Raw genomic sequence first — 14,672 nt, forward strand, 5'->3', positions numbered from 1 at the left:
GAAGTGAATGTATCAGAGGGCAGGTAGATATATCATATCCAGGTACACTGAATACAAACATACACAGAGACTTCATTTTTTGTGATGAAATATGGAAAAATTAGTGTTTATTATCATTGATCATGATTTGTTTACAAATGAGATGGACGGAATACTAGTATTTGAATACACACAAGAAGTTCACAAACATTCTGTTACAACCAACATATATAAAACATATCTACATAACATGCTATGTAAGTATTCTCATACGGCCTCGGACTCTGATGTATGCAGTACTATTAACAAATGGGAGTATGATCACAGAACCACTTCATGTATTGTGGTACATGTACATCTTTAAAATAGTATTTTGCTAACGGTAATTCAAAGGCAGTGATGTTATCCTGACAGTCCTGGGCCCCCATTTCATAAAACTTCTTATCAGGAAAAAGTTGCATTTGATTGTCTGAAAGCACATTTGTTAACAAGTTTCATGAAACGGTGCCCCAGACCTAACAGCCTTTGTGCCGATGTGCCAAGATCGTTAAAAAAATTGGATCACGACTGGAATATTTACATTTATTTTAATCATATTTCAACAAGCCCATAGTTGGGACAAACTAAAAGAGCACCCCCCCCCCCCCCTCCCCTCAACTTTGTGCATTAACAATTAGTTTGTCAAAATACCATCCCATGATTCCTAGACAAAATGATCTTGAATGGACTGGTCTTTTGGGGAGATCTAAATCATGATTTATGGTACTTGTTTTAAACCATCCCACAATTCCTAGATTATCATTTGGAATGAACCAGTCTTTTTGGAGATCTAATCAAGATTTATGCTACATATTTAAGAATGGTTTTAAGTTTTCTTTTGTAGAACAGCTTCACACGAGATGCTATGTACATGTATGTGAAATATTACATTTTCAATCAAGGTGGATATTGAGTTTCCTGATACAGATACAAATGTGAAAATATAAAATGCGTAATTTCTCAATGACATGAATCTGTAAACAATTATTTTCAGAATAAAAGACGTTTACAGATGAAAGACAAGCAACAGATTCTGATATCAAAATATACATGTAAGCTCAACAATTCTGCATTATAAAATGTGGTAATAAAATTTCAGATATATTTACAAATAATTATAATTTTGAAAGACTGATTAATAGAATATTAAAGATATTCACTCGCTTTTTTTATTGATTTACAAACTTGTACAAATGATACGCCAACAAAAAGTGTGATAATAAAATTTCAGATATATACATGTATATAAAATCATTACAATTTTGAAAGACTAATTAATAGAATGATGAAGAAATTCACTTACTTTCTTTCATTGATCTACAAATACTAAGCTTAATTGGAGTGATATACAATGTATCTACTGGTAAAAATAAAACAAAAATTCTGCTACTAGACACAGCACACATTTATAAATACATGTATATTACATGTCATTCAAGATACAAGTGAGATTTAGTGAAAAAGAAATTATGCTTTATACACATATACTACATATTTCTACTAAAGTTCAATTCTGTCTTTAAACAAACTGATGCTGAAATAAAGACAATGAGTTGTCCGTGAAGTGTGATGGTATTGCCACCTTGATAGTTAGTAATAAGTTCTTAGCCAGGACTGTGAAGTCCATTAATTTGAATATAATGCATTTTGTTTAGTCTCTTTTGTTTCTTTTGTTTCTTTTGTTTTGTGACCAACAGAATCAAATCATCTCCATGTGTGGAATTCTCACTGCAAGTTTTCTACTTAATTTCTGGGGGTGTTTTTATCTCAAAATACATGTATGCAAATTGGTCTTTCCGCCACACAGGCTGAAAGTAGAACAAGATATTTACATTAAAAAGTCTGAAGTCGGTAGCCTCCTCAGGGGAGGATTTGCCTTTGGAATTTTTGACCAAAGGGTTGTTGCCTTGACAGAACCATAGAGGTTCTTTTGCAATGAACAAGGACTCTCAATTCGATTTCTATGCCTATTCCTTTGTATATACAGTTAACTCTGCATCTCTCGAGGTCGCACAAGTCAAATTTTCCCTTGGTTGAATCAATTTTTTTAACCAAACTATGCAAAACATGTTATTTAAACTTTGTAAGTTGAATTTTGCATTATAAGTCTAACTATTTTGTGGAGTCCCCACAGATTTGACTTATGCAGAGTTAATTGTACATATATGTTGGAAATTTCTACTTGTATTAATATGTTTTATAAGTTCATGCATCTATGTATATGTAACTTTTTCTAGGGAATTTTTAAATAAATCTGAAATTTGAATTCTAAAGATATCCCCCATGATAGTGAGAACCCTGATCACAACAGGGACCTATTTGACAAAGCATTTTTTCAATGACAAATGAAAAAAAAAATCAGTGACAAATCTGCTGATAACCAATCAAAAGCAAGGATTTCACTAGCTTATAACAAAACCTGTCATTTAATTGTCACTGATGACAAGTTTTGTGAAATAGGGCCCAGGCCTGAACTCGCAAATATACTCAAACTATCCCCATCTTTCCATTCTCTATCACAATGCTGCCAATCAACACATCTCTGCTTTAGAGCTCTTCAGGGATGTCTTGGAAGTTGGTGTCAAGGCGGGTCGGGAGCAGGGAGTCTCGGGAAGAGTGAGGAGAGGTTGAGGATGACGAGCGTGGCCGGGAAAGAGATGCCGAGGAACCATCCCTCGAGGGCTTGCCCTGCACAGAGCCGGAACTGTCGAGGCAAAGAATAAATCAATATGAATTTAAACTATAATAATTAAGAAAGTTGCAATCAATTGCATATCCCCCAAATCAAGCGTAATTAAGTCTTGCGATTAATTGCAAATTTGCAATTGATCACAACTCAACTTTCTTGCAACGCCCCATTAGTAAGAGAGAGAGAGAGAGAGAGAGGGAGAGGGGGGGGGGGGGACAAAAGATAGATGTAGTTAACTTAATTTAATTGTTAAAACTTTAATCCTTAACAAAATCCTAGGGAACTTAGGAGACAAAGTTGATTTGCAATCGATTGCAAATATCAGTTGCAAATTTTGCAACTTGCAATCAATCGCAACTTTCTTGCAACGCCCCATTAGACATGTGCAACAAAATAGTTTGATTAACCTTGGCTCCACAAAGTTTGTCATGTGTGCACATTATATGTACTGGTATGTGCATGCAGACCTGCCAACCTCTGAAGTTCAAAAACTGTATTCTTTAGTCCCAAAAGTGGTATTTTACTGACAAAAGTTGTATTCTTGAAATAAACATGGGTTGTTACGCGGATCAATGCCTCATAGGGTTTCTACCTACAGGAAAAAAATTTTTTTGTTGATCATTGGTTGAATATGCATGATTTCGTCATGACTGGTATGTTCGATGAACCAATGAACATCCCCAAATTGCAGATGTGAGATGCTTGTAGGATACTTTACAGGACAGAACAGACATTTTGCCATTGAAAATGGCGGACGCACACACAAAATATTAACTTCAACAAAAAGTTAAAAAATTATTTTACAATTTTAAATTTAAAAAAATTAAAATCATATTTTATTAATAATAATAATAATAATAATACATGAGATTTATATAGCGCCATTATCCATTTTGATTAAATGCTCAAGGCGCTTCAAAATATAAGGGAACACATTACATCATGACAAAGAATCGTGTACATTTACATAAGAAAGAAAATGCAAAAATGAAAGAATGAAAGAATGAATGTCTGTCTTCAAAACGCAAAATTAAACAAATGGGATTTAAGGTTGCTCTTAAAAGATGTTGAAGAGTCGGAGTTCTTCAGCTCCTGTGGAAGTGAATTCCACAGGGCTGGTCCGGCATGAGCAAAAGCTCGTTCCCCCCAAGATTTCTTTGAAAGCGGTATGTGTAGAAGACCAGAGTTGGAAGATCGGAGGGTACGTGTGGGTTGGTAGAGGTGAACTAAAGACTGGTTGTATTCAGGAGCTGTTCTGTTCATGATTTGATGAACTAAAAGGAGGATTTTGAAAATTATACGTTCTTTTACAGGCAACCAATGGAGATTTTGTAAGATAGGTGTAATGTGACTATGTTTGCTTGACAGAGAAATGATGCGTGCAGCTGCGTTTTGTAGTTTTTTGTAACTGTGCAATTTGAGAATTTGGTAAATTATAGAGTAAACTGTTGCCGAAATCCAAACGTGAAGAAATAAGTGAGTGAACAAGTTTCTCTGTTGCCGAACGAGTCAGATATTTCCGTATGAAGCCAATATTGCGCAATTGATAGCGAACTGATCTGGAAATGCTTGTGATTTGTTTAGACATAGACATTTGAGAATCAAGAATGACGCCAAGATCGCGACATGAATTTGATAAGGGAATGGTGTTACCGGAAATAGAAATTGAGTCTATATTTAATTTATTCAACTGAGATTTTGAGCCGAAAAGAATGAATTCGCATTTACTATGATTTAATAGCAGAGAATGTGACTTCATCCAGGCGTCAATATCAGCGATGCAATTTTCCAAATTTTGCAAGGTTTGGGAAGCTCGAATTTGATGCGGCGGAAAAGAAACAAAAACTTGTATGTCATCTGCATATAAATGATAACGAACAGAATGACGTTGAAAAACATTTCTGAGACCGGTTAAATATATTGAAAATAAGGTGGGCCCGCCCACAGAGCCTTGGGGTACTCCACAGCCAAGTGGCCTGGGGGAGGATGTGAAACCATTTAAAAGGACAGACTGTGAATGGCATGAAAGATAGGATTCAAACCATTCAAGAGCCTGGTCCTGGATACCCAGACTTGTTAGAGTATTTACAAGTATTTTGTGGTCTACGGTGTCGAAGGCTGAGGACAGATCTAAAAGGACCATGGCAGTGACGGATCCGGAGTCCATTTCTCGTAAGATTGAGCTTGAAACATTGATGAGAAGGGTCTCAACACTATGATGAGGGCGGTAAGCCGACTGTAAAGGGTCAAATAAATTGTGTTCCAGCAAATAATCTGAGAGTCTAGAGAACACGACTCTCTCTAGAATTTTGAACAAAAATGGCAGATTACACACAGGACGGTAATTTTTCAGGGATTCATTGTCCAAAGAGGGTTTCTTCAACAAAGGGCGTATAAGTGCTGTTTTTAAGACTGAGGGTACAGTGGCTTGATTCATACTAAGATTAACAATGTGAGATATAATCGGGGCAAATATCGGAGCGCAATCTTTTAAAAGAATGGTAGGAACTGGATCTAATGGACAAGATTTAGGGGGCAATTTACGAAGAAGGGAAAGAATTTCATCTGCGGTGGTATGTTGAAAGGTCCTTAGTGTGGAAGAGGTGACAGGTTCCAGTGGTAAAACATTTGGATTAAGACTATCTCGGATTTTTTTAACTTTTAAACAGAAGAATTGAATAAACGTTTCAGCCATGGAATTGCCATCAACATATGACGGCAATGGAGAAGACTGTTTTCGGTTCAAGAGTCGATTGGCGACATTGTAGAGTTTCTTGTGATCATCGCCGCAGTCCTCGATGAGTCTGGTGTGGTATGAACGTTTCGCCTTGGAGACAAGGTAGCTCACCCGGTCTCTCTGAGCACAAAACATCTCTCGGTCAATCTGGAGCTTTCCATTGTCCCGCCATTTCCTCTCAAGTCTCCGCCGCTCTTTCTTCGCTTCGGTGATGTCATGGTTATACCAAGGACTGTCTTGATGAGCTCTTACTTTCCGAGTCTTGGCTGGAGCATGGGAGTTCAGTAACCTGCAGAGTTCTGAGTTGTAGCGGATAACGGCAGCATCGACGCTCTCTGTTGCTGAAGACATGATGCTACTGTTAGTAACATCGTTGGCGAAATCAGTCCTGTTGATGCCCTTGATATTACGAGAGGAAAAAGTTGCATTTTTCCGCTGGGGCTTGTCGAAACGTAGCAAACAGGTAACAGCAGAATGATCAGAGATACCGGGTATTACTTGTAGGCGAGAGTACAACAGTCTATCGGAGTTCCTGACCAGAATGACATCAAGGATATGGCCATGGTCGTGCGTAGGCGTAGTCACCAACTGGCAGAGTCCATGCCCGTCGACAAGATCATTGAACCTTTGGGTGTGTTGGGATGAGAGATTGTCTAAATGTATATTAAGATCTCCTGTGATGACCAGAGGAGATAATTTATACAATTTCTCATCCAACAGATCTGAGAATTCATTAATAAACAATGTAAAAGATTGATAACCTGGTGGTCTAAACATGACTAAGATCTCAAGACTAGTCATGCCATTGGAGACCACGGCTGACATAGATTCAAAACTTGTATAGTTAACTAATTGGTTAATATGTACAGAGAGATTGTCCCTGTACAGGAGCCCGACACCACCTCCACGCCTGGAGGCTCTGGGGTGGTGCAGAAATGCAAAACCAGGGGGAGTGAGGTCAGCTATGACTGCATCATCAGATGCAGACAGCCATGTCTCACTGATAGCAGCGATATCACATTTGTTATCCTTAACAAAGTCATTAAAAATTGTGGATTTATTTCGAAGGGAGCGTGCATTGATAGTACATAATTTAAGATGGTCTTCGAATCCGTCACGGCCACCCCTTTTCCCCCGATGTGCCCTCAGCCGTCGCCCGATACCTAGGGATAAAATCCTCCCCCAGGCCAAGGTGTTGTCCTCACGCCATTTTTTTAAGGAATATCGTACTGTCGTATTTGCTTCTAAAAATCATACTAAATACGACTAAATCGTACTGGTTGGCAGGTATGTACATGTATGAGGCCAATATAAAAAGTGTCTTTTTCAAAAATATTTATTGTAATTCTGCTTTGCTTGGCAATAATTGCATATTAAGTACTGTATTTTGTTCTCAAAGGTTCTACCATAGTACCATTGATGTTAAAAATCAACACACACACACACACACACACACACAATATCACTGTTTTTAACTCATTACTGCTACGCATAACACGTATCAAATGTGAAAGCCATGTTGACTTTTACAGAATTTGCTTGATCTTCCAAAGCTTAGACTCATAACACTGACAAGGCTAATTAATACACAATGGCTAGTACTGAATGTATGAAGGTATGGTTCATTCCATTCAAGTTCTTGTCTGTATAATTAATATCAATTAATATTTCCTTTTCCACTAAGAGGAGACACTATAAGAGGAGATGACGATAAATTTGGTTAAATAATTGTTTGAAAGAGGCTTTGTCCACAACAGTGGTGCTCACTTCTAGCACTCAACTATAACTTTGATTTAATTAGCTGTATCAACCAATTTCCTGGGCCCTATCTTACAAAGAGTTAGTCTCCTATCTCTTATGTACATAGTTGCGATTGATATAAATCGCAAAAAAGTTGCGATTGATTTGTAAGACGGGGCCCAGGATTGCCTGGTCATTCATATCATGCATACCTCTGTGATCTGTAGGCCGCCATAGATGCAGCGGTACCTATACGACTGGGAATGCCATACATTAATGCTGCAAGGTCATCATCGTCATTCATTGATGATATACCAGACATAACCTGTTGAAAACAGAAAACAATGTAATTATTATTATTATTATTCAAAGATCCACTGTACAAACTCTCATCCATAGAAGCAGCGTGGACATAAATAAATGTTTGAGGACAATCTGAATACCGGTAATGGTTACAATTGTTTTGCATAATACAGAACATGCTGAATTAAAACTGTATAATATTATGTGGGCATTTCCAAGGTAGTTATGTTCAGACTTCATATTCGGGTTTAATCCCTATGCCAGAGCTTATGATCAAGATGAAGAGAAAAAAATGAATTTATGAAGATTAAGAGATATTTTTAAAGATATTACATTTTTTTAGCAGATGTAGCCGCATTTGTGAATTATCTTTAGCCTTCTCAAACAACAAAATGATACTTTCTACTCTTGCTTGTTTCATAGTTTGCAGCATGCTATTATCAAAGGATGAAATAACAAACAAAAAATACGACCTTGTTCATTTTACACTCTCCTCATGCATGAAAAAGAAAAGAAGATGTTTAATATTACCGATGCAGATGATTGTGGTCTCAACCAGATCGGTAGCAATCCTTCATCTTCTTCCTCATCGTCCTCCTTCTCCTCCATAATGATAGCCGGAGCCTGCCGTTGCTTGAACCTGTAGGCTGCTGGGCCAGAGGATAAGTGCTTGTCATCGTACTCGGTCGTGTAATGCCCATCATCACCTAACGGTCAAGAGAATTAATACAGAGAAAACAAAGCGTTCATTGCATGATCGGTTGAGACTCATCTTGCAAAACAGTACACCACACAAAATAGTACATATCTACAGATATTTGACAGCAATTGATGGAATACTGTTTAGGGTAATTTTGGTGAAAAGTTGATTTTACTTCATAACAGCGTCCATCTTACGCCGGGTGATACTTAACGAATTCTCACCATTTTCTCCAATGTTTGTGCAATACGATTAAGCATACAATATCTGCACTAGTTTGGCCAGGAGGGATTAGACCTCTCTGCATGGTCACTGACAGGTGGTTATCTCATCAAATAAGCTCTCAATTAACATAAGAAAAAGGGGACCATGGGGGAACAATGGTCACCGCCTCGGCATTGTTTACTATATAGAGGGCCCAAGTAGCTATAAGTAGTGCAGTGGGGCTTTAAGAACATATTATCATCATCATTGCCATCATTGCCACCTACCTTCCACCCCTCTGTGCTTGAGAACAACAGACACCTGGGGGTTATAGAGCTTCTCCATGGCCTCTATAGTAGCAGCTGGTTTCGATTTTGACCCTCTTCCATTCACAAACACTCCTGGAGGGTAACAAATGAAAATGCAGCATGACTCTTAAGTGAATTCTAAACGGCCATATTTGCAGCAACGTTCACTTTACAAAAAATATGTCAGTTGCGATTCATTTATTTAGGAATGTGAAACTGTCACAGATTATGTGAAAAACTTGCAAAGTTCATGAAAACATGAATGTTTCTCCAGTAAAAGTAGGGATCTGGCTTACTTTGGTACGATTCCATCATCGATTATAAATAAAGCTTTGACTTGAATTACAGGTACGGTATAACCATGAAGAGTGTCTGATTTTATTCTGGAAAAAAAAATGATATCGGATTTCAAGTATTTTTGTGGGAAATTAGAAAGATAATGTACCTTGGTTTTTACCAAAAAATGGGTTTTCTCTGTATTTTATGCACCAGGATATAATGTGGAGGCCTAATTAGATTCACCATTTTCCCTTGTGCTTCATTAAAACCTTTGGGAAATTGGACATCTAACTCAAATTTCAACAAAAAGGCAGTACATTGACTAAAAGTTAATCAATCTTTTCAATATTATTAAGTATACTGACCTATGGTATACATTTTGAGCAGCATGCGTCGCTTCTTGGATGTCATGAGGGAGAAGTCGTACTCCCTTTGCGCCAGTCTCCTCTTGAACTCTGGTAGGATCTTCATGAACTCCTGTGCAGTTTCCTTGATGGATGCCTTGACTGACGCTGCAAAGAGTGACGTCTGGGAGATGCGACTGTGAGCCTCGATGAGTTCATCCAGGAGATCCCAGAGGGTGTCATGGATGGGGTCCTGCAGGAGCTCTGCTTCCCTGCAGTAAGCGTTGATTATCTGGATCTGTCTGGCGACCTCATGGGCGGGACTGAAGAGTGGAGGACAGGCGAGTGCCTGCTCCAGGACGATGCGTCCACACAGGATGGCTCGCATGTACTTCTGGGTGTTCTCCTCCAGGCTGTCCAGGCTGTTGCTGGTGAGCTGCGGCCAGAAGGGTTTCGATCTGCAGAGGCAGCCGTAGTAGCGGAGAACGATGTAGATGAGCCAAAGGACAGTCATGCCAAGCCAACATACGTTGATGACGAGGAGTTCAAGATAGAGATAGGATACGGTGAAGAACACAGAGTCGACTCCGTCCATATTCTGCATGAGACCCATGAAGGACATGACCAACATGCAGAGGAGGTTAATAGCCAGCTGAAAGTTGAAGCTGGTCACTCGAAAAGGCCACTTGAAGATGATGATAGCAAATAACAGGAGGACAGGGATAACGAAGACTAACATCTGCCAGGAGGGTAACCACAACATAGCAGAATATGCGATGATGAAGATGAACTTGAGAAAATGTATGATAGGGTAGTAATATGTCCAGAAGAGCTTGAAGGATGAAAACATGTGGTAGTGTTTCAGAGCCCAGATGAGGTCCAGGGAGTGTGCGTACTCTGCTTCCTTGAGCTGGAGATGAGACTCGTGGCTATCCTTCTTGAGATTGAAGATCTGAGACTTGACCTTCACGATCATCCAAGCAGGCAGCAAAATGAACAGCCCAAAGAAGATGGCCAACGACACTGCCATGTATGCAATGTGCTCTCCACTCCCGCAAGGTGTTTCGTTGTGGACATCCATATTGTTCTCTGCGTTGCAATGGAACACCTTCCCCAAGGCAACTCCAACTGGCATCACAAGAACTTGAGCAAGGAAGAGGTAAGTGCGCTTGAACCTGGCAACCTGCAGCAGTAGATTGAACTTCCTCTGATAATACATGCTCAGGTAGATAAAAATAAAGATGGAGATGAAAAGGAAGATGAAAACACCCCATGCCAGTAACAAGAAGCGATAATCAAATGGGAGCAGGGAGCTGGGTATGAACCGATTAACTGTGGATTCATAGATGGTGGGTGTATTCAGCTTTATGAATTCCCAGATGTCTAGGTTTGCAAAGAGGATGAACCTGGTGTACTGCATCCAAGCATACGGCCATGGCCACCGCAAAGCAATAGCCAAGACTACGGCATAGAACTGAAGGTAGTCCAAGACCAAGAAGAGCGCATCATGGAACACCAAGGCTGTCTTGCGCTTCTCTTTTGCCGACAACCTCAGTAGATTCTCTACATCCTCGTCATCCCCATAGCCTCGTTCTGCCAGAATAACATCGCCCTCGGTCCGGGTTGCCTCGATACGGCGAGCCTCCTGTTTCCGTCTCAGCTCTTGAAATGCACGTTCCTCAGCGATGGATGATGGAGCAAGCAGAGGGAGAGCATCACCTCCGCTCTCCTCTTTAAGAGATTTTCTGAGATCTCTGGTTGTCATAATTTCTTATTCTATCCCTCACTGCTGAGCCATTTTTGCAGGCCACCAAGCCAGTCTGGAAAAAATAAAGAAAAGATTCATGTTTGAAAATTAAAATTAGACATACAAATATGTACATCGTCCTCAGACTTCTCAGACTTTGTATACTGCATAATATTCAAGAGCAACAGGTTGGTTATCGACATGGTTTTATTAAACGTATCTCTACCAGCGTCTAAACTATAACACTAACAGTCTTTACCCACATTTGTGTCTGGACAGGTTGGTTATCCAGACGCTAGAACAATTTTTGTAAGAAAATATTCACGAATCATTCAAAAAGATATGTATCAACTAGTCTAGGTCTACAATAGGGTCTACAGTGTATTACTATTATATTGTCAATAGACCTACTACTATCATTGACTATAGGCCTACATGACAAATCATCTAAAAATTCACTGTAGATCTACAATGTACTAGGCTACAGCGCTCAATCAATCATTCAATGGCATGCGCAAAGTTCTTCGTGTCGAGGAAGTATTATTAATTTTAATTGTTGATTATTGGTAGACCAGTAGACTAGTGTCTAGTCTACTTCTTCTTCGTCATAATCTGCCTTCACTCCTGAATTCCCATGCTTAGTTAAATGGCATAGATCTGGGCTATGCTGTGTCATTCTTTTGGCCTTACAAATTACAAACCCTCAACAATGCCAGGCCCATGCCATGCATGGAAGATCAGAGGATGAGCCAAGGAGTGCAGTAAAACTCACCGACAGACACCGTACCGCGACACGCCGTACCGTTCCGACTCTGTGCCGAGCAGTGAGCTCTTCTTCGACTTCGGCCGTACTAACTCGCCACTATTTTGTTCCTTCTTTTTCCAATTCCAGTTCATTCAACAAAGTCCTTGATGAACAGTTACAGTCACATCAAACGTATGTAGTGCCTCCCACAGTTTTGGAATTCAACATAAATTATTCATTATTTTGTTATGTTTTACGGCGATCTGTTTATCACCACTGTGCCAGTTTTGAGTTATTTTGCTAGTTCTGGCTTGTGTATGACGTCATAAGTGTCATGGCAAATTGATCGTACTCGATCGGATGTATGTTTTCCAAAGCATATATTTTTGTAATAAACATTATCAAATGTTATTTATACATTACGAAAATATTTGTAATTATGTTTAAATATTAATTTAATTATAATTTTTGTAAAAATATTAAATTTAAACGCATTTGTATCACATTAAGTGCACGTAACATGCAATTATTGTTATCTTATTGAACGTAGGCTGCTATATCATTTTCGATTCGTGAAGGGATAGGGAACAGGCCGCGTGTGTTTGTTGTTATTGTTGTTTGTTGTTGTTGTTTGTTGTTGTTGTTGTTGTTGTTGTTGTTGTTGTTGTTCATCTTACAATTTAAACCCCATATATGGCATCTTCTTTTTCAGGATCAGAATTGTGGCCCCTGATGGGCATGCTTTTACAGAATCCTGGATTAAAAAAAAAACATTTGTTATTATTTTCTCTAAAATCAAATACATATTGTACAAATCATTCATATTAAACAAATTTGTATATTCTTCATAACTAAACTGGATGCACTTACATTGATATTTTGGCTCAAACATAAATTGCAACAATAAAAGAAAAACAAAAAGTACATTTTCATAAACTGTTTAGAAAATATTTGCATATTATATGATCAAAGAATATAGTACTTTTTTGTCTATTTTTTGTTGTCTATTCCCCCCCCCCCCCCCCCGATAAACATACTCCCAACACCCTCGTCCACATACGCCCGGCCGTAAACGATACAGCACAGCGGGCTGGAGTGCACATGCTGACTCTATTTTGGGGGAGGGGCCGGCCGGGGCACACGTACCATCCCTCTCCAACTTAAAACCCCTATATAGGCCTATGACGCCACCTTTTCCAAATTTGGAATCAAGGAAAAGTTGGCCTCCTGTTACTAACGTGTTAGCCCTAAAATACCCCAGAAAGAAAAAAAACTTCCACCTAAGCTGTATAAAACCCTTATTGCTAAAAATCCTAACTTTCTAGAATATTTTTTTCAATTTCGTACAGTTCCATCATATTATGTCCTTACTAGTAGGGCTATTCGAAGGGGAGGTGGAGGGATTTTAAAATTGGGGGCCCAAAAGGGAGGGTAAGCAAAATTACGGTATTGCATTATAGCCACATAATTAAGCGGTGAATAGACTATGGCGAATTGAGACTTTTGAAGATATGTAGTGATTATAGATATATATTTGAGCTTGACAGATCAAATCAAATCAAATTAGATCAAGCTTCCTATTTGAAAAGTCACTCCCGAATTTGGTAAAAGTAAAGGCATGGCCCCTTATAGATAACTAAGCATTTACAGATTGGCCTAACTGAAGATGCCCCTGCATGTCAGCAGTAAAGTAGCTAGCGCTCGATATCTTTAATAGGACTAATAGGAGGATAGTCGTATTGAGGACAATTACCTCCTGAACAATCACCCCACCGGAAAATTACCCCCGGAAAATTACCCCTCCGGACAAACACCCCCGAGGACATTTACCCACCGGAAAATTACCCCCACAATTGCCCCCACCCCTGAAAATTACCCCCGGAAAATTACCCCTCAGGACAACCACCCCGATGAATATGCCCCCGAAAAAAAATATCCGCCTATTTAGCTGTCCACACGATAATAGGTTGGTTTTGCTATAAAATCAGATTTTTTTTCGTGGGGTAATTGTCCGGGGGGGGGGGATTATCAAAGGGGGCAATTTTCAGGCAGGGGGGGGGGGAGGGTAATTGTCCTGGGGATGGTTGTCCTCGGGGGGGGGGGGAGGTAATTGTTCCGCTGGTAATTGGCCGGGGGTGATTGTCCAGGAGCTAATCGTTCTATAAAGAACCAGATGTAGTAATTTATTTCATTTCCTTCTAATTTTCTTCTATATATTTGAGCACCCCGTATACAAATATAACAAAGTCAAATAGATTGATTGATTGATTTTTATTCGCCAAGCTTCCAACATACAAGAATAAGAGATCAAAATTAAGTCAGCTTGAACAGGATAACCCACGAAAGCTCGAGAGCTTATTTCCAGTGGGGTCCCCGACAGACATGTACATTATTAACCGATAAGGAAAAAACTTATTAAAGATGATAATGATGATAATAATATTAAAAACAGCAGACTGATGATAGAAATGATAATAGGTACAAGAAGAAAAGAAGAAGGAGAATAAGAAAAGGAGGAGGAGGAGAGAAGGAAGAGGAAACTAATGATGAATATGTAGAATTTTTATAACGTACAAAAACATAAGTATATACAAAAGGGGGCAAAATGAACCGGTAGAAGAATAAAAATGTCAATCATATAACAATGTCATTCGCTTTTCTTCTCTGAATCTCATGAGCAAAGTTTTCTATTTCCTTTATATCATTAGAAAGGGAATTCCAATGTTTTATGCCATTGTAATAAAACGAATTACCAATATACGACCTACTATTTCTGGTAAGTTAAAGTTAAATCAGCTATTTCTTGTGCAGTAACAAGATCGAAGTCAGATCGGCTTGCATGGTGATGTAGAATAAGG

General features: G+C 39.0%; 1 protein-coding gene across 2 annotated transcripts; it reads right to left on the minus strand.

Moving 5' to 3' along the window:
- Window positions 1-75: 75 nt before the first annotated feature.
- Window positions 76-12,111, minus strand: LOC115918974. 2 transcript variants are annotated; one of them, XM_030996047.1, is made up of 7 exons: window positions 11,842-12,111; window positions 11,361-11,364; window positions 9,344-11,143; window positions 8,679-8,792; window positions 8,019-8,194; window positions 7,397-7,509; window positions 76-2,722 (listed from the first exon to the last, which is right to left on the minus strand). In XM_030996047.1, exons 3-7 carry the CDS (start codon window positions 11,085-11,087, stop codon window positions 2,566-2,568), a joined length of 2,304 nt encoding a protein of 767 aa, XP_030851907.1. In that variant the 5' UTR covers window positions 11,088-11,143; window positions 11,361-11,364; window positions 11,842-12,111; the 3' UTR covers window positions 76-2,565. The 2 variants fall into 2 exon arrangements, with proteins under 2 accessions (XP_030851907.1, XP_030851906.1); XM_030996046.1 differs by lacking the exon at window positions 11,361-11,364 and having other exon boundaries at window positions 9,344-11,142.
- Window positions 12,112-14,672: the final 2,561 nt, after the last annotated feature.

The sequence above is a fragment of the Strongylocentrotus purpuratus genome, unplaced genomic scaffold, assembly GCF_000002235.5.
Source record: "Strongylocentrotus purpuratus isolate Spur 01 unplaced genomic scaffold, Spur_5.0 spur5_scaffold_3, whole genome shotgun sequence".
Classification (NCBI taxonomy): domain Eukaryota; kingdom Metazoa; phylum Echinodermata; class Echinoidea; order Camarodonta; family Strongylocentrotidae; genus Strongylocentrotus; species Strongylocentrotus purpuratus.

Bases quoted from the DNA above. Each gene is read 5' to 3' on its own strand.
- LOC115918974 (XM_030996046.1), bottom strand. From the start codon at position 11,087: ATGACAACCAGAGATCTCAGAAAATCTCTTAAAGAGGAGAGCGGAGGT. The intron at 8,195-8,678 runs GTAGGTGGCAAT...CTTGACCGTTAG, and splicing joins CAAGCACAGAGGGGTGGAAG to GTGATGATGGGCATTACACG. The intron at 2,723-7,396 runs GTATGCATGATA...TTGCCTCGACAG, and splicing joins GCGGCCTACAGATCACAGAG to TTCCGGCTCTGTGCAGGGCA.